At 46.9% G+C, this 20,319-nt stretch overlaps 1 protein-coding gene across 1 annotated transcript in view; it reads left to right on the forward strand.

The window, feature by feature from the left end:
- HCN4 (hyperpolarization activated cyclic nucleotide gated potassium channel 4) overlaps positions 1 to 20,319 on the forward strand; it is a 160,934-nt gene that overhangs the window by 127,015 nt on the left and 13,600 nt on the right. Inside the window, exons 4-5 of the mRNA XM_084816417.1 lie at positions 6,224 to 6,442; positions 19,231 to 19,377. Of these exons, the coding sequence (XP_084672543.1) occupies positions 6,224 to 6,442; positions 19,231 to 19,377 (366 nt within the window). The remainder of the gene's footprint in view (positions 1 to 6,223; positions 6,443 to 19,230; positions 19,378 to 20,319) is intronic.

Raw genomic sequence — 20,319 nt, forward strand, 5'->3', positions numbered from 1 at the left:
ACATGGGGGCGGGAGGAACTCTGGACTTGAGGGGGATCTTTGGAAACTGGTCCCTACAGAGCTCTAAAAGGGTCGACATTTGCTTGCAAACAAGTAATTTTGATCTTTTGTGCTCCCTCTGTAGCCATTATGGCTGACTTTAAAAAAGCAAGAAACTACCACTACACACATGATTTTGGGGATGGGTGTGTGTGTGTTGCCTATCCCTGCATTAGATGATAACACAAACCACTTAATGTGAAACGTGGTGAGCCAGCCCTGCTGCCTTGGGGGACTGCACTGCTTGTTCTACTGAGTGGGGCCTTGCACTCCAGCCCCACCATCCCACCCTGATGGCATTATGGACTTGACTTCCAGATGCATTTGAGCCGTAGCACCGCTCTTCAAAAAATAAATAAATAAATAAATAAATAAATAAATAAATAAATACACTTGTTCTCCTTGAGTTTCTCCTTTTCTGGGGGGTGAGGGTGAGAGAGAATGACCCTTCTCTGCCACACACCACCAGCCTCGTAAGGACTTGACGCTTGTGTCATTCCAGCCCCACTGGAATCCTGTCCTGTGCCTTGGAATGGTCTCATCAGCCATTGGCTCCACTCCACTTCTCTCTTTAATAGGGCACTTGGATGGAAACTGCTGAAGGCCCCAGAAGTGGAAACCAAATTCTTCCATGGCATCTTGGTGGCAATGGAGAGCAAACCTGGATTGCTTTCCCCCAACCCTTTGTCCGCAAAGTTATCCTAGACAGTTTGGCACCTAGTGAGAGCTGTCTCTTTGTGATGCACGGAAGTTGTGTGTGTGTTTACCTTTTGTTGGCTTGTCCATTCAGTGAATCGGAGCAATTGTGCCTGTCGGAACAGGCTGTTCACAGGGTAACCCAACCCTGAGGCTTTGTCCGTTTGATGACCTGCCTGAATGGCACAGACACCATCTCCGAGGGACCAAACCTTGCTTGACCTGCCTGGTGTTGCGAGATGATGTGATGGCACAGCCAGCGGCTGGGGCAAACATCCCAGTAACTTTCCACTGGTGCTGGTGAGAGAGGAGGCCTGGCAGCAGGGTGAAAGAGAGTTGCAGCTCTGCCTTGACACATCACACAGGCTTGCGTGGCACATGAGTTACACGGCTCACCATGTTGAGAGCTGCTTGGGGCTGATGGGAGTTCTAGCCCAACACATCCAGAGGGGTGGCTTAGTAGGATGATCATAAAGGTCATGGAGGTCAACTTCCCCAATAGGCAGTAGGTTGGAACTGGGGTTGTGAGTAGGGATGTCAGAGAAATCTGCAATGGAATCAAATGAGTTAAGATTTGTATGAATCTGACCTGTGGATTCCACAGCAGATTGGCTTTTTTGTCAGTCAGCCAGATTCCGTGGGCTTCCAGACTGCTTTTCTAACTTTCCTGAATTTTGTGCAAATGTAGCAATAGAAAAATATGCAAACAAATTTTAAAAGTTGAAAATGCGCCCTTCCCCCATAGGCTAAAGCATGAAAATGCACATTTGGGGGGGATTTGTGCATTTTTGCAAGTGGAAATTTGCGCAATTTGGAAACTTAAAAAAAAACAAATTCCACCAATGAGCAGACAGTGGAACGAAAAACACATGACAATCCGTGAAACGCAGATGTAATAGTTTTACACAGTCTGTACATCCCTAATTGTGAGGCCAAGGTGCTTTCCTCAGAGGAAGGAGATAGTGGGAGCATAGGAAGTTGCCTTTTATGAGGTCAGACTGTTGGTCCATCTAGCCCAGCGTCCTCTGCTTGCCCCAGCAGTGGTTTCCCAGGATCTCCATCAGAGAGACTTTCCTGTCACTTGCCACCTGCACCTTCTAAGAGGCAGAGCCAGGGATTGAAGGGGCCTTCTGCGCGCAAAGCAAGTGCTCTACCACTGAGCTACGGTCTTCCTCTAATGTCAGTGACCACTGTGTGGTCACATGCACCCAGTGCCACCCACTGGGATGCCAAGGAAAATGGGAGCTTCAGCCGTGCAGCATCCTGTGCATGGATGACAGCAGCATTGAAGGCTGAGACCAGGCTTCCCCAAACCTGGTGCCCCCCAGATGTTTTGGACTAAAACTCCCATCAGCCCAGCCTACCTGGTGAATGGTCAGGGATTATGGGAATTGTAGTCCAAAGTGTCTGGGCAGTGCCAGGTTGGCGTAGGCAGGCCCGTCACTCCACACCTGAGGAGACAAAAGTCCACAGAGCAAAACTAAAACACTTGACACCTCTTGTTGGCAGGGATCTGTGGAAGGCCCTGCTTCACTAGCCCCCAACAGCAGCTGGGAGCCTTGCCTCGAATGCCCTCCCATTGGTCTTTCTTCAGTCTGTGGCCACCTCTGGTGCCTTCCAGATGTTTTGTACTTAGGATGGCCATGTGTCTTACTTTACAGAGGATGGTCATCTGTTTGAAGGCCTCCTTTATTTGAATGGCTGTCTGGTCCAAGTCAGGTTTAAAGATAAAGAGCCCTAAGAAGAGAGCAGAGCAGGGGGCTTGAAGTGGCCCACCCACACTTTGTAGCCCCTGGAGTGCAGGCTGCGCATCAAGCACACACATTACCAGGTCTTCCCCACTATGGTGAGATTTTTTGTAGTCCTATTTGTAGGACTATTTTTTGGAGTCCTTTTTTTGGTAGTCCTATTTTTTTGGAGTCCTATTTTGCTGCCTGCCCACTTTTTTGACGATGTGTAACTGGCCACCCTATTTGGACCTCAGCTCCCATCATTGCTGACTATTGGGACATGTTGGCTTGGGCTGATGGGAGTTGTAGTCTCCAAATATGGAGGGCATCCAGATGCCTGACCTATGAGGATAATGGGTATGAATGTCATGGTGAGGTTATTTTTCAGTCCCCTGTGCTCAAAGAGCTCTGTGTATTCATGTTATTTGTTCTTCCCCCTTGGTTCTGTTGCACTTTTCAGTGCTATTCTTGTATCTTCGCAAGGACACTCTGCATAGTAGGTTGGTTTCATGTCAGGCGGAGTGGAAGAACAAGGGCGTAAGATATCTAGGACTGAAACTTCCACTCAGCTTGAATACTTTAATGAGAGGTGATATTGGTTCTTTGTCACTCAAGGTGCAAATGTAGATGAAATGGGGGAAATATCAACTGTCCTGGGTAGGTAGGAGTGCTCTGCTTAAGATGAATATTCTGCCTAGCAGAGCCAGGCCCTGCTGGAGACTGGTTGAGGGGGGGAGCATTTCCTGGAAGTGCCCCTCTGACGGTGAAGAGGAGCTCCACCGGCAAGGCAGAATATCAGCCCTGGAGGCTCCTGGGAGACCTGCAGAAAGCTCGATGGGTGTTGCCACCAGCAGAAGGGGCCCAAGCAGGTCATTCTGGGGGCAGGTTGCAGGCAGCCCTGGACCCACCAGATTGAAAATAGTAATTGCAAAATGCTGGGAGTGTGTGGAGGGAGGAAACAAGCCGCCGCCACCACCCTCCCACTCAGGCCATAAGGGTTTGGAAGTGGTGGATCATCCTCACACACATAGGATTGCTCTGTAGGTTCCTTTCTCCTCCTCCTCCTTCTCCTCCCTTCCTATTAGTATCCTAGTGAAAGAAAGAAGCGTGACTGGTTTACAGTTTGACTTACCCTCAGCCTTAAAAGAACCCTAAAAGGGTGGATGATCATTATACCTTCCGGAAATGTTCAACTATTCATTTATATTGCCTTCTCTTGCTCTCACTCTCAGTTACCTTCACTTCCCCCAGTGACATCATCAGGCACCCTGATATGGTGGAATCACCCATGTGATGAATCTAGGAAGCATTACCTTCACTCTCAATTATCCTCATTTGCCCTTAGGGATATTGTCACATAGCCAGATCCAGCTACGTAACATGATGTCATCCAGTTCGCTACATGCTCTCTGGTGGACTGGAACCTAGGGTGGCCATGTGTCCTGTTTACAGAGGACAGTCCTCTGTTTGTAGGGCTGCCAAAGGACAGTTCTCTGTCTGAAGGTGTCCTCTGTTTGAAGGGCTGTCCAGTCCAAGTCCCGTTTAAAGACAAAATACCATTCTCAAACTCAAAAGCAAGAGCTCAGGGGCCTTGAAGCTCCCCATCAACACCACCTGCATAGCAGGCTGAACAAGGCACACAGGTCACCTGGTCACAGTCTTCCACACTGCGGTGAGATGTACTGTATTTCTACCTAATAATTATTTCTAATTTGCATCTATGCATATAAATCAGCATATGCAAATTTTTATGCAAATTGGAACAATCTTTTGTCCTCTTTTTTGGTGATACATCTCCTCTTTTGTGGTAATTCATACTGGGATCACCCATGTGCCTGATTCAGAAAGGAGAATAACGAAGCAGTAGCTGGGGTGGGGGGTGGGAATATTGCTAAAGCAATTGCATCCAAAGGAAACAATTATGGCAAACATAACTTGTGTGTGTGCAGGGGGGACCCCCTTCCTACCAAAATGACTATTTGTGATCCAGAAACTGAAACTGGAGAATATCCAGCATACTCCAGGGTATGGTTGACTTTTTAAAAAGTGGACTTTTAAAAAGTGGACTTTTAAAAAGTGGACTTTTAAAAGTGGACTTTTAAAAAAAGTGGACTTTTTAAAAAAAAGTTGACTTTTTAAAAAGTGGACTGTTGGTGGTAACAGGCTTTTAAAAATATGGATTGTCAGTGTTTATGTTTAGACAGAAAAAGTCCAAGCATTCCCCAACCACCATAGCTGGCTGGGGAACGCTGGGAGTTTTAGGAATTTTTTCTTTCTAAATGTGCATAGGATTGTGCCCTTAGTTATAAAAGCCAGCAACTGATTGCTGTGAATTTAAGTATCCCTGTGCCGTTAGTTGGTTTCTAAGCTTTGATGTGGTGTTATATACCTGCTGCATATTTATCTTTGTATAAGGGATTCCATCCAGGGTGGCATCAACAAAAAAGAGGAAATGTCTTGTCAACAAAAGGACAAAAGAGGGCAGTGATCTGCATAACATTTGACTATGCTAACTTATAGGTATAGATGCAAATACAGAAATAATGACTGCAATTTAAATAGAAGTAGGATACTTCTATTCACCCAAGTGGAGAAGACAAAGTACTGTCCTTTGCAAAGAAGGTCACCTGGCCACCTTACTACCATCTTAGGTTTCAAGAGAGAAGATTCATTCATCATTATTTGATCAGAGGAATTAATCTGGAATACAAAATACTCATTGGCCTAACTGTGAGGCCAGCGTGATCAACACCCACCTCCCTTTGCCATCTTTTAGTCATTATCATCATGTGAGCAAAAGGGTAGTTAATACATATGAAGATTAACAGATCCACACTGAATGGTTTAGGAGAATGTGCCCCAGCAATGTGTGTGTGGCAGGAGGGCGGGGAAATGCTTGTTGATTAAATTTAATCAGGAAGGGAAAGTGCCGGATGTTTAGAAAATGCCCTTCCATGGAGGAAAGACTCCTGGAGGACAGATCCACTTGATTATGAACTTGAATGGTGATCGTGTGCGATAGATGGTGCAACGGATAGCATAAATAAGGTGCAATAGATACCAGGCACATGGCAAGGCTGCAGGCTGTTGGATTGTTTGTGTGTATGTGTGTGTCTGTCTGCATATCTGTCTGCACGGACATGTTTGTGTATACCTACACTGTGTGCAAAGGCCTGCTTGGTTTTCTGTTTTTAGTCTGCATGGGCTCCTCACCCCAAATACAGGTGCTTGTCCAAAGAGTGAATTTCCAGCAGGGCCAGCTCCAGTTCTGAGGGGAGGGGCTGGGCAAAATGTTCTCCGTGGGCCCCACCATGGCTCATGGACCCCACTGGGCCCATGCTACCTGGCTGCAGTGCCCGTGGGAGGCAGATGGGTCTAGCCACCCTTTCAAGTTCCCTCAGTCCCCCAGTGTGATGCTAGTCAGAGGCATTGTGGGAAGTTAAAAGGGTAGATAGCTCCAGCTGCCTGGAAAAACACATTAAGGTGGGCAGGCATTAGCAGTGGCCCCTGCCAGGGGCCCTGGCATTTGCCAAGTATTCCAGGTTGTAATTTCTAGCAACGTGTTTACAAGTACCGAGAGAGCGGCTCGGAACTGGCGAGCATTTTACCAGCAATGGCCGCTTCGGTGGGGAGCACCAATGACACAAAAATCCACAGGACTGGATGTGGTAAAGCTACTCACAAATCTGTCTCACAGCAGCTCTCCCCAGCACTGTCCACCTTGTGTCCTGTAACTCTTTGTCTGTCTGTCTCTTTAGAATGACTCCTGGGGGAAGCAGTATTCCTATGCGCTGTTCAAGGCCATGAGCCACATGCTGTGCATCGGATATGGGCAGCAAGCCCCAGTGGGCATGTCTGACGTGTGGCTCACAATGCTGAGCATGATCGTGGGTGCCACCTGCTATGCCATGTTCATCGGCCACGCCACGGCCCTCATCCAGTCTTTGGATTCCTCTCGCCGACAGTACCAGGAGAAGGTAAGCACTCTGCTTTGAGGACTGCGGGGTTATTCAGAAACTGGCTCATCCCACAAATAAAGAGACGTTGTGGGGCAAGGGCACTTGGCAGGGGCGCATTGTTCCTTGTCATGCATTTTGAACACCCTTTGGTCCACACCATCAAGAGGGTTACAAAGGGATGAGAAGGTGGACCTTTTCTCATTCTTCCAAAGTGCTTTCAAAAGGACCTTTGAGCAGAGGTGTAGGGAGCTGTTCCATCCTCGCGGACCAGATTACCTACTGGCTCTCTCTCTGGGGGCCGGATGCTGTCAGGGGGTGGGCCTTTCCTGAAGTCTTTCCCTCCTGAAACCCTTTCTCCAGCCCCACCCAAACCCTGATATCATAGGGATCCCTTTCTCTGCACAGAGAAAGTCACGGAACAAGTGCGTGGGGAAAGGAGTTTAGTGGGTGCTTGTTGTAGCTGATCTTAAAAGAAGTAACATAGCAGCAGTCTGGTGATGTCAGTGTCATCGGCATGATGACGTGAGGAAGAAGATTTTCCAGGAACAAATCTCCAGAATGATTCCCCCCACCCCCGCCAGAAAATTTTCCACTGCTGTATTTTTCTATAGAGTTTTATTTCCCTGTTTCTTCAAAATGCCACACAATGCTAGCCAAATTGGGCAGTTTCAAAATAATTAAGTCAGGTCACATTTGATTTAGAAACAACCAAGAGTCTTGTCACACTTTAAAGACTAGCATGTTTATTCTGGCATGAGTTTCTGTGGCCACTGGACACTTCATCAGATGCATCTAACACAGCTAACACGGCTGTCCCTCTGGCATTTGATTTAGGGCACTGGAACTTTTTCTGGAATATGTTTGGGTGACAAGGACTAGAAAGACTGATCACAAAATTATTTTTTGGGTTTAAGCACCCAGAACGTTCACAGACTTTCCAAGACCTACAGTTTGTGCAGGGTGATATAATCATGAAAATGTGAATTAGGGAGCAGCCCTATGTCCCCTAGAGAGCATCTAGGGGACATGGGATTTTTCAGTTTCCTGGCTCCAAGCTCAGAGACAGGGCCCCACGCTTGGAGCCAGGAACCCGTGCTCCCCACCCCCATCCCCTTCTAGCTAGTGCAGAGAGAACTATGTTGGCTGCCTCTCTGCGCCTGCAGAATGGAGCGTGGAGACGGGGAGAAGGGGGCATTACCGGAGGAGCGGAGAAGACCAGGGTGGAAGTCCTAGGATCTTTCCTTTGGCCTCCCCAGCCTCCTTCCCTCCCCGTCCCCCTTCCCAAAGCCTCTACTAGATGGGCGAAATTGCCTCTCTAGCTAAAATGCAGAGGGGGAGGCGCAAGGCACCTCCCGCTCTGCATACGATACTCAAAAGCCCCCACGTTTGGGGGCTTGCGAGTACCCAGGACACAACCCTCAGGATTGTGCCGTGATGTGTGCGTGTTCCTGAAACAGGTTTGAGGGCATCATGTTTGCTGGAAGAGAGCTTGAAACATGGCTGCAAACATATCAAAGTCTCAAATACAGCGGCAATGAGTGGTGGCGGTGGGGTCCCAAATTATTGATTTTTGTTTGTTTGGCTCATTCTGGCAACTGTGGAATCCCTTCTGCATTTTTCATTTGAGGCAAACCCCTTGGGATCAAAAGCCTAATTAAGGTTACCAGTGTCACTGCTTAGGGTGCTGTGCTGGAGCTACCCCTCGTGGGGCTTCGGCAACTTCATTCAGACTCAAAGCCAGCCGTGATGGATTACCAGAAAGCCTGCCCTTATATATACTATTTACCCACCCCCCCAATCCTTGATAAAGAGAAACAGAAGTATTGTGCTTGGCCCTGATCATATGCATTTCAGTGACCATTCGTAGGAACATAGAACACAGGACACTGCCTTATACTGAGTCAGAACCTGGATCCATCTAGTCCAGTATTGTTGACACTGATTGGCAGCAGCTCTCCAGGGTTTCAGGAAGGATTCTTTCCTCGCCCTACCTGGAGAAGCCGGGGATCGAACCTGGGGCCTTCTGCATGCAAAGCAGGTGCTTGATCACACTGAGCCCCTTCCATTGTGATGGCTTCTCTGGGGGGTGTTAGCCATGTCTGGAGTGTCACGTTGGGGTGGGGGCAGTGGCTTGCAGATTCTGATGCATAGAATTCTGGTGGGGAGAAGACTGGTGTTATGTGTGCACGTTTCGTCTGTGTGCCTCTGCTTTTTGATGATGTTTGCCTCATCCATACTGTGTCATGTCCAGTTTAGCCCAGTCTGAGCTTCTGGAGGGGGAGTTTCTGACTGATTTGTGGCCATGTGGGGGCTTTTTCTGGTTTGGTGTAATCCAGCCTTCCCCAACCTGGTTGTCTCCAGATGTTGTGGACATTAATTCCCATCAGCCCCAGCCAGCATGGCCAATGGTCAGGGATTCTGGGAGTTGTAGTACAAACATTTGGAGAGCACCTGGTTGGGAAAGGCTGGGGCAATCAGATGCTCTGCAGCTTAACTGGTAGAATTTCCCCCAGTGCCTTGTGGAGGGACCATAGCTGAGCATTTACGTGCATTGCACACCGTGCATTGCATGTAGAACAGCCTTTCCCAAACTGCTGCCCTCCAGCACTGTTGGATTATAACTCCCATCATCTCCCAGCCAGCACAGCCCATGGTCAGGAATGCTGGGAGTTGTAGTCCAAACATCTGGAAGGCAGCAGTTTGGGGGAGGCTGAAATAGAGGACAACTTCAAACAGAGGACTGTCCTCTGACTGCCCTTCAAAGAGAGGACTGTCATCTGTAAAGTTGGCCACCCTACTGGGCAGGGACATGACTTTTTAATTTTGGGATGGCATGTAGGAAAGTGAAAGGTGGGTAAAAGTAATTGGAGGAACACGAGGATGACAAGAATCAAATGAGAGAAAGTGTGCAGGCATGTGTGCGTGCTTGAGAGAGAGAGAGAGAAATATTTTTTGAACATAATGGGCTGGATCCAAAGGACCACAAGCAGAAGGAAAATAGCTGCTAGCACTGTTCTGCAAAACCTTGTGCAAGAGATCTCACAGTGCTAAAACAGTCCTCGTGTCTCTGCTTCTGCATGCATCTGTGCAGGCTCTTGCACTAGTGGAAGGGCCTCTTTAGATTTAGTTTTGTTGCAGAACCCAGAGTCAGAGAGACCACGGAGTGAAGGAAAAAGAGATTCTTTATTTAACGTGCGGGCTTAAGGCTGGAATCATTTCCAAAGAGCCAGAAGCCCCGAAATACATCAGCACATTGTTTTTATAGACATTGTGACACATATGAAACGGCTCCTCCTCCCCCTCCCGCGTGGGGTTGCAGTCCTCAACATTTCTTCTTTTAGCACCATTGTTTATAATACAAGAACTGGGTTATAGGGTAGCCATGATAAGGAGAGAACAGAAGAGAACAGCAGAGAACAAGATATACAATTGTATGACCTTTGACAAGATAAGGAATTCCTGTGTCTCGTCAGCTTACAACAATATATTCAAGGGAGAAAGAGCTCAGCAAGAACATGAAGCATGATACTGCATGAGGCTACTTAGTCTGACCCCCGATATGGCTGCTACAGTTTCAGTGCGCAGCATTCTAGTGCGTATCTTCCATGTGCAGAACAGCCCCTCTGGATCCAGTCTTCTGCTTATTACATGGTGGTGTTTTTGTCATGGCAATCATGTTATTAGCATAAAGAGCACTCAAGTCAGGTGTATTTGCTAAAAATGGTTGCAAACATTGGGAGGACACATTCTGAATATGGTTCAGGACATTGAGGGCACAAAAAGGAAGAGAGCAGAATGAGAGTTTACAGGTGATCCCCTGCAACTTACAACATTTTGCAAGATGAATGTATGCCAAACTCTTTGGGTTGCTAGTGCAAGCTTAGCAATTTTGTGCATTGAATATTCATCCCTATCAGATACCAAGTGAATAGTCTTTCCTTCCTTCCTTCCTTCCTTCCTTCCTTCCTTCCTTCCTTCCTTCCATTCTCTTTTTTTCTTCAATTTATTTATGTATTTTAAAGATTGTATGCCGTCTTTCTGCCATAATTGGCATTTAAAGTGGCTTAATGGCCTCTCATAAAAATATCAGGATAATAAAAAATATATAACACAGGAATAAGATCAGAAAACAATAGATACAGATTGATAACATAGATGACAATAAAAGCAGCAGTTAAAAAGTCAGCAACAGATGGACCAACTCATCAAATCAATTACCTACTAAAAGTCCAAATAAAGAAGACAGACTTTGCCTGGCACCTGGCAGGTATTCCCTGGGAGGGAATCCCACAATCAGGGCAGAGCCATAGAAAATGCCCTCTCTCTTGTAGCCAACCAGCTAATCTCTGCAGATGATGGTGACAAAAGAAGGATCTCCAGTGATGATGTCAACTGCTAGGCAAGTTCATGTAGAAGCAAATAATCCTTCTAGTCCCAGCCCATTTATTTATTTATTTTCTATACCACCCCATAGCTGAAGCCCTCTGGGCCATTCACAAAAATTAAAGCCAAGTGCAGCATAAAACAATATCAAATATGAAAGCTTAAAACCACAATAGAAACAGTACAACCAGAATAAAACCTAGAACCAATGCAGAGATTTAAAATACAAATTTAAAACACCAGAGCTGAAAGACTAGGAAGCTAAAATGCTAAAATACTGGGAGAATAAAAAGGTCTTCACCTGGTGCCAGAAGGAGTACAATGGAGGGCTACATTTTGGGCTTCAGAAGTCAAAAATAGGACTTTGACTTGTGCCTGAAAACAAACTGGGAGCCAATACGTCTCCTTGAGAATAGGAATACCACTGTGTCAGGAGTGTTGAACCTCTTTCATCCCTAGGGCCAAATTCCATCACAGAAAAGCTCTTCTGGGCCACATTCAATTGGTGGGAGAGGCCAAAGGCAAAAGGGGCAGGGCCAAAATTACCAGCATATTTCAGCTTAAACCTTATACTGCCAGTAACTAAGCCTTAGGAGGGGCATTTCAACCCTTTAGAATGGGGCTGTGGTGGGGGGAAGATGGCAAAGAGCCAGGAAACCACCAGTCGATGGGCATGGGAAAGGGACTGGGCCATGGAAGGGGCATGGCCATCTGAGAAGCCACGGAAGGACGAATTGGGACCCCAGGTTTGCCAGATTTGTCCCATAGGCCTGAATGGCTTATACAGCAATAGGGAACTGGTTTTCCATTTTGATCCAGCTTTGCAGTAAGCAGAAGAGCCTGCCTTCGTGTGTTAGATTCCGGTCAATAAAGGCAATGGCTGAATTCCTGGGAGACAGAGATCAGGGGAAGCTGAAGGAGGTGGAGGAGGAGGCCAGGATTTAACGAAGGCCAACTACTTAAGAATGGGCATGATGCTAACACAGTCCTGTGTGGGTCCAACCCTGTGGTTTGTGGGAGGGATCTTTTAAGCATAAGCATCACCCTTGCATGGTGCTTCATAAGATCCATCTGTGGATGATTTTCAGAGAAATGCATTTCTCCAGGGTAGCTACCCTGGAGATAGAGAGCCGAAAGAAGAGAGAGATCATTCCATTTCCTGTTGGAGACAATGGGAGCAAGAGATGGCCTAAAAAATGAATGAATATTTACTTCCAGCCTTGCTGGAGCTTGAAGGGCAGTTGCTTGGAACGAGGACTTTTGGTTCTTCGCAGTTTGACCCTTCAGTCAAATCTACAGGGAATATATTTTAAGCAGAGCTGTGTGACTTTCAACGGGCTTGTAGCAGAGTGGGCCAATCAGAATGTGAAGCATCAGTGGCAGAAAAAAGGAAGAGGGAATGGTGCAACAAGGGAGAGGGCCAGTGGTGGCCCCCCCGATGAGGCCCGCCTGGCACCATCATTATTAACTTCTCAGCACCCGGCCAAGGCATTTGGCAGCATGTGATGAGTTTTAATTGATCCTGGATTTGTTTTATGGCTTGGCTGATTGCTCAAAGTTGTTTTTAGATCTATGTTGTCTTTGTGTATGCGGTCTGTGTGTGTTTTTATATTTTAAATTTTGCATATTGTACTTTTAATGTTTTAACCTTTGTAAACCGCCCAGAGAGCTTCGGCTCTGGGGCTGTTTAGAAATGTTAATAATAATAATAACAACAACAACAACAACAGGAATAGGCTCACTGCTTCCGGGACTGGAGGTAGCATGTAGCCATCAGGACTAGCAGCCATGGGTAGCCTTCTCCTCCAGAAATTTGTCTAACCCCTTTTTAAAGCCATCCAGATTGGTGGCCATCATGACATCTTGTGGTAGCAAGTTCCATAGTTCAGCTATGTGCCATGTGAAGTGCATGGTGGAGGGCAGTGTCACTGGCTCCAGGGAAAAGATGCCAGGTAGTGGCCCGGGGGGGGGAAGGAGTCTTCCTGAAACCCTGGAGAGCCACTGCCAGTACTACAGGGATGGGCAATGTGGCCCTCCAGATGTTTTGGCCTACTACTCCCATGATTCCTCACCACTGGCTATGCTGGCAAGGGCTGATGGGAGCTGTAGGGCAAAACATCTGGAAGGCCATAAGTTGCCCATCCATGCAGTACTGGGATAGACTGACCAAGAGACTGTCACAGCATAAAGCAGTTTCTTCCATATCCATATTCTTCCAGATCAGTTTCTGCTCTCTCAATCCTCTTCCCCTCCTCTCTGCTGCCACCACCTCTGGGCCCTTTCTGCTTTGCCAAGAGTGCTTTGAGCACCTGTTGTCACGTGAGATTGCAGAGTAAATACCTGTGAAGCTCCTAAGGCTACAGAGACCATCACTGCTTTGGAGTGGGGAACGCGCACGAATCTGTTCCGCCAGTCCTCATTTGGGCATCTGCAGGAGTCTGCCTGCCTGTTCAAGGAAGAAGCACCAGGAAGCATGATGGTGCTTAACCGGCACGGGGTTTGTTCCAGTCCTGCTGTGTTTTTGGAGGCTGAGGTTTTGTTTTGTTTTTAGCTCTCAGTTCCCTGAAATTCAGAGCAGAGATGAAAGCAGCCGAACCCATCCCAGCTGTCAGTTAGGGTGGTCTCTTCAAATCATCGCTAACAAGGAAGTGCATCACCACAGAAGAGGACAAAAAGGGATACAGATTTGCATAAAATGTATAGGCATACATGCAGATTTGGGGTGCAATCCTGTGCATGTTAGACAGGAAAAACATCCTACAACTCCCAGCATTCCCTAGCCTGCCATGCTGGCTGGGGAATGCTGGGAGTTGTAGGAAATGTTTCTGTCCAAATATGCATAGGATTGCCCTCTTTGAAATAATGACTAGAATTTAAATAGAAATACAATCTATGTCACCAGCGTGGGGAGGACTCCTCAGATCAATTAAATCTGACAATCTGATGCTGTCCAGGTGTTAACTGTGGATGGGGAAGCTCAAGGCCCCTGCTGTGCTCTCTCTTCTTATGGTTCTTTAGCTTTTAACCAAACCTGGACCAGACAACACTTCAAGCAGAGGACACCTGCAGAGAGCCACCACAAGATGTAGTGATGCCGCCAGTTTGGATGCTTTTAAAAGGGGGTACACATGGAGGAGAAGGCATCAGTGGCTACTAGTCCTGATGGCTGTATGCTGCCTCCAGCATCAGAGGCAGTATGCCTATGTACAGCAGTTGCTGGGGAACATGGGCAGGAGGGTGCTGTTGCACTCATGTCCTGCTTGTGGGTTTCCCATGGGCAGCTGGTTGGCTTCTGTGTGAACAGAATGCTGAACCAGATGGCCCCTTGGTCTGATCCAGCAGGGCTCTTCTTTGGTTCTTATGTGGAGGACTGTCCTCTGTCAAGTAGGACACATGAACACCCTACTGCCAGTCTGTTCTTGTAGCCTCCATGATATGATGCATGGTTTTGTGCTCAGGGGTCACCTAACTGGATAAGTGGCCCAACTGGTCATTTAGGGAGACAGTATTTTTTAGGAGTGCCGATAAAACAAGGCTGAGATGCTCCATGATGCCTGAAAATACTGCAGAAGATGGTGCATTTCCATCCAGGCTGATGGCAGAAGCTCAGGCTTCCCCTCCCTCCTGAAGGCATATCCAGCAGCAAGAACAACGTGGCTCCACGTAAGAGGTGCTTCAACAACAGAGCTTGCGGGCTCAGGGGATGGCAATCTGCAGTCCTCAGCCTAACCACCCAGAGAGCTTCAGCTGTTGGGCAGTAGTAAATGTAACAGATACATAAATAATTTCAAAAATCCTCAGCAAGTGATCAGTCCCTCACCCAGCAGCATCCGGGGTGTGGTGGAAGAGGGGAGAAAGAGAGAGAGAGAATGAGGCAGAGAGAGAGAGAGAGAGAGAAGGGGTGTCAAAAAGAGAGAGAGAGAGAGAGAGAGAGAGAGAAGGGGTGTCAGAGAGAGAGAAGGGGTTGTGACAAAGAGAGAAAAAAAGGGATGACTCTGGCCAACATGCAGCCCCTGACAGATTACCCCTGAAAAAATTGACCCTCAACAGAAAAATATCTCCCCAATCCTGTATTAGTTAATAGCAGCCTAACTGATTTCCCACCACCAGACTCCAGCAGGAAAGCAGTGAACCATTCAACTTTGGTCATCTGCTGCAGTATTTATGAACGTTTCCAGCTCTCTCAACTGTCAGCAGCTAGAGACAAAGGGCCATGAAATTCCAGGAAACTCCACCAGCATCTGTTGGGCCTCTGTGAATACACTGAGCCATTCTCCCCAACCTCTGCCCTCATCAAGTGGTGAGCATGTGAAGCATGCCGGCTCAGGCCATCCTTGCCACAGATGAGTGACACTCGTGTTTACAGTATATAATCAAGAAGAACAGGTTGGCAATTAGATGCTTCAGAAGTAGGATTGGCCACTTATGGAGCACCAAAAACACAGGGCAGTGATTTACATAACATTTGCTTATGATAATGTATATGTATAGATACAAATTTATAAACAATTATAATTTATATAGAAATGCGGTACCATGGCATGAGTGGAGAAGATTGTGACCAGGTGACCTTTATGCCTGCCTGTTCAGCCTGCAGTCCAGGTGCTCGCTGTTGATGGGCAACAGTTCTTATGTTCTTTATCTTGAAACTGGAATAGTACTGGATGCCCCTTCAAATAGAGGATGCTGTCAAATAGAAGACAGTTCTCTGGAAGCCCTTCAAATAGAGAACTGTCACTCTATTTCATGAACTGGTGTTAAATCAGGGGTGAGGAACCTATCGCACTCCAGATGTCACTGGACTCCAACTCCCATCATCCCTAGCCATGCTGGCTGGGGTTGATGGGAGTTGGAGTCCAACAACATCCGTAGGGCTGTAGGTTCCCCACCCCTGTGTTAGAGGGACAACAAACACACCCACAAAACTGCAGTTTGTTGCACCCACCAATTTTCACACTTTAACTCTGTGCCCTGTTCCTGCCGGGAGCCAGTGATAATTTAGTTAAGGCCCAGGTGCTGATCATGTGGCTCTGCTCACTTTCATAGAATGGCACTTAGAGAGAGAGAGAGAGAGAGAGAGAGAGGAGGTGAGTGCCAGTGTGGTGTAGTGTTAGACTGAGACTCGAGACATGCTGCAAAATGTCAAGATATAAGACAGCCAGTATGGTGTAGTGGCTAGAGTGCTGAACTGGGAGGCAGAAGATCCAGGTTCTAGTCCCCACTAGGCCATGAAGCTCACCGGGTGACTTGGGGACAGTCACTGGCTTTCAGCCTCAGCTACCTCACAGGGGTGTTTTGAGGAAAAAATGGAGAAGAGGATCATGTAAGCCGCCTTGGGTTCCTTGGAAGAGGAAAAAAGTTGGGATATAAATGTAATAAATAAATAAGCTAAAACAGGTGCCAAATGGGAGTTTTATGAATGCATTTGAACTGCCCAGTGCATTTTGGATGATGTAATGTTAAAATACAGGCTATGCACATAGGCCCCATGATCAGGGGAGGGCTATACCTCTGTGTCAGAGCACGTCCTATGTGTGCAGGAGGTCCCAGTTTCATTCCCCGCATCTTCAGGTAAAAAGGAGCAGAAAGCAGGTGATGCAAAAGTCCCTCTGCTGGAGACCCTGGAGAGCCACTGTCAAGCAGAGTAGCATGTGGGGCAAAACAGGAGAGGTACCCTCCTTCTGATTTTCCCATCTGTGTGAGGTTAGGAGGGAGATCACGCGGGAGAGGGCCTTCTCTGCAGTGGCCCCACAGCTCTGGAACAAGTTGCCATTGCGGGTCTGCCATGTTCCACCATTGCAGACTTTTAAAAAGACCTTGAAAACATATTATTTTACTCTGGCCTTCTCCTAACAAGATAGCTGTTGTTCCAGGTTTTGTTGCTGTTTTATTGTTGAGTTTGTTGTTGGTTTTTATGGATGTGTTTACAGTTTTTATTGTGTTTTGATCGCTTTTAATATCATATTGGTTGTATGTGTTTTATTGCCATACATCACCTTGGGAGTGCTTTTGCTTTGAAAGGCAGCTGAGAAATATTTTAAATAAAATAAATAAACCCATAAATCCACTTGGGCCTTAGACCCTGCAGAGGGTTTGGACTACAGAGCCAGTGTGGCCAATAGTCAGGGATTGTGAGAGTTGTACTCCAAGACCTCTGGAGGGCACCAGGTTGGCAAACCCTTCTTGAGTCCCCTTCAGCTAGGGATGTCTGAGACATCCATTTGGGGATTGGTGCTGGATGAATTTTCCTAGGCTCAGCTCCCTGGACTTTGTTTCGGTTCCTGCTGTGGCACCTGACTCGATCTGCAACGAGTCAGGCCAGTTCATGGATTTTCCAGGAATTTTGCATGGGGGGGGGTTCTGCAATTTACATGAATTTCTGAGCAATCCGTGCAAATTACTGCCAGACCGGCATAATATGCACACATTTGGCAGTAATTTGCGCAAATTTGGCCACAATATGTACACACTGCTCTCAAATGCGTGCAAATTGTAGAAAACCCCCCCATGCATTAAAAAGTTCACAGACTTCGAAGAACAGCCCACAGCTCACTTGCAGATGCAAAGTGAGTCGTACACACTGCAGAACTCCATCGAGCCAAAAAAGAACCAGATTTCCCAGTGGCCGAAATTCCTATCTTTCGACTGGTTGTCAAAAAGTGAAGCGCGATACAAATTGGCCCAGATCTGGCATAGCAAAGCCTAAAGAAAATTAATGTGTTCCCCCAAAGCTTAGACAGCTAGTTGCCTTTGGCATATTAAGATCAGCACAGAACACCTAATGGCAGATAAGTAATTTGCAGAGCGGGAAAAGGAGCCATGATAAAAGTAACCACTTAACCCCCTCAGGAGGAAAATATGTCCTATTGAACTTGTTCCTTTGCTCTGAAGGCACTGCTAGGGGTGGTTTTCTGTGCTCTTTCATTCTCTCCTCTTGTGGGCACCGAGGGCAACATCTTGCACAGAGTTCCACGTAATGTTTCCCTGTCTTTTGTTATTTTGATAATAATTTAAAAAGCAGCCACAAGAGCAGTTTTCCTAACCTGGTGCCCCCCCCCCGAGATGTTTTGGACTTCAATTCCCATCACTCCAGCCAGCATGGCCAATGGTCAAGAATGCTGGGAGTTGTTGTCCAAAACATCTGGAGTGGGGACCAGGTTGGGAAAGGGTGCACTAAGGATTATGTTTCAAAGATGTATCAGTCTTTTAAATGCTTAAAAATGACACACTTAAAAACTCCAAGGGTTTAATTTGAGCTGGGACTTAATCATGCGCCAGCACTCGGTTTCCAAGCTACTGCTTAACTGTGGGTCATTTGAAATGTTCATAACAAGATCCATCTATTCTAATGAGTCTTTGTTGGCTAACTCTCTGAATTAATCACGCAGAGATCTGTGCTGCATTTGTGCCCTTGGGCATGTGCAAAGGGCCTATCACACACCACTGCATAATTCTAACCAGCCTCCATGCAGCTGGGAAGAGGTGTACTGAGGTCACGACTTTCAGGCAGATTTGGGACCTTTTCTCTCTTTTTTAGAAAGTCAGCTCCACATGGAGGCCTTGTTCTGGGGGTGAGGAGGGCAGGACTGTGTGTGTGTGTGGGGGGAGCAGATCCAGATGGTTCGCATTTCCCCCTGTGCTGCATTTTCCAGTATGCAATTTGGTAGTTGTGCATTGTTACATGGATTGAAATGGAGCTAATAAACAGAACCCACTGGATTTTTTTTTCTTCAAAAAACCCTCCGAAATATGCATTTCTTCACATTGGAACTGCCCAGCTTCTCTACCGGATACAGATGGTACACAGGTCCCTAACTCAATGCACATATGCTAGAAGTGTAAGACAATTTACAAGGTTTGGGGCTTTTTACTTTAGAAAGAAGATGAATAAGTTGTGGGGTGGGGGGACAGGATAACATCTGTATAAAAGTATGTTTGAGGTGGAGAAAGTGGCTAGCGAGAGGTTTTCTCCTTCTCTGATAGTACAATTACTTGGGGTCATCCAATGAAGCTGAATGGTGAGAGATTCAGGGCAGACAAAAGGAAAGACCTCTTCATTCAGTGCATGGTTAATCTATGGAACTCACTACCACAAGGTTTGGAAATGGCCACCAAGTTAGAGCCAGACATAGGTCCCAGGAGGGACCATAACTCAGTGGCACAATGCTTGCTCCACATGCAGAAGGAGCCAGGTTCTATCTTTGCCATCTCATGTTAGAAAGGGATGAGGTAGCAGGTGATGAAATAGTCCTGTCTTCCTGAAACCTTGGAGAGATGCTGCCAGTCAAGTAGAAAATACTGGGTTAAATAGGCAACGAGTCTGGCTGAATGCTGCCAGGAGGGTAGATGTGTAGCATGTCTTAATCATACTTCCATTTGCATCTCTCATTTAACATCTCCTTTTCTGCTTTCTTCCCATACAGTACAAACAAGTGGAGCAGTACATGTCCTTCCACAAGCTCCCAGCTGAGATGCGCCAAAGAATCCATGACTACTATGAACACCGCTACCAGGGCAAAATGTTTGATGAGGAGAGCATCCTGGGAGAACTGAGTGAGCCCTTGAGGGAGGTGAGTGGTGAGGGATGGGGTGTGCAAGGGTCTCAGTGAGGGGTTAAGTAGCAAGGGGGATCCCACTGGATAGATTAATCAACTAACATATGAGTTGTTATTGTTCAGTCGTTAAGTCATGTCCGACTCTTCGTGACCCCATGGACCATAGCATGCCAGGCCTTCCTGTCCTCCACTCTCTCCCGGAGCGTGCTCAAGTCCATATTCATTGCATCGGTGATGCTATCTAGCCATCTCATCCTCTGCCATCCCCTTCTCCTTTTGCCTTCAATCTTTCCCAGCATCAGGGTCTTTTCCAGAGAGTTTTCTCTTCGCATTAGGTGGCCAAAATATTTGAGCTTCAGCTTCATTATCTGTCCTTCCAATGAGCACTCAGGGTTGATTTCCTTTAGGATCGACTGATCTGACCTTCTTGCAGTCCAGGGGACTCGTAAGAGTCTTCTCCAGCACCACATTTCGAAAGCATCAATTCTTCGGTGCTCAACCTTCCTTATAGTCCAGCTCTCACAGCCATATGTTGCTACTGGGAAAACCATAGCTTTGATTATACGGATTTTTGTCGGCAAGATGATGTCTCTGCTTCTTACTATGCTGTCTAGGTTTGCCATAGCTTTCCTCCCAAGGAGCAAGCGTCTTTTAATGTCATGGCTACAGTCACCGTCTACCATGATCTTGGGGCCCAAGAAAATAAAATCTGTCACTGCTTCCATTTCTTCCCCTTCTATATGCCAGGAAGTGATGTGGCCAGACGCCATGATCTTAGTTTTTTTAATGTTCAGTTTCAAGCCAGCTTTTGCACTCTCCACTTTCACCCTCAACAAGAGGATCTTTAGATCCTCTTCGCTTTCTGCCATTAGGGTGGTATCGTCTGCGTATCTGAGGTTGTTGATAATTCTCCCGGCAATCTTAATTCTGACCTGCGATTCATCCGACCCGGCGTGT

The sequence above is a fragment of the Heloderma suspectum genome, chromosome 11 (assembly GCF_057233095.1).
Source record: "Heloderma suspectum isolate Gila_16-S chromosome 11, 16-S_ref, whole genome shotgun sequence".
NCBI classification, from domain to species: Eukaryota; Metazoa; Chordata; class Lepidosauria; order Squamata; family Helodermatidae; genus Heloderma; species Heloderma suspectum.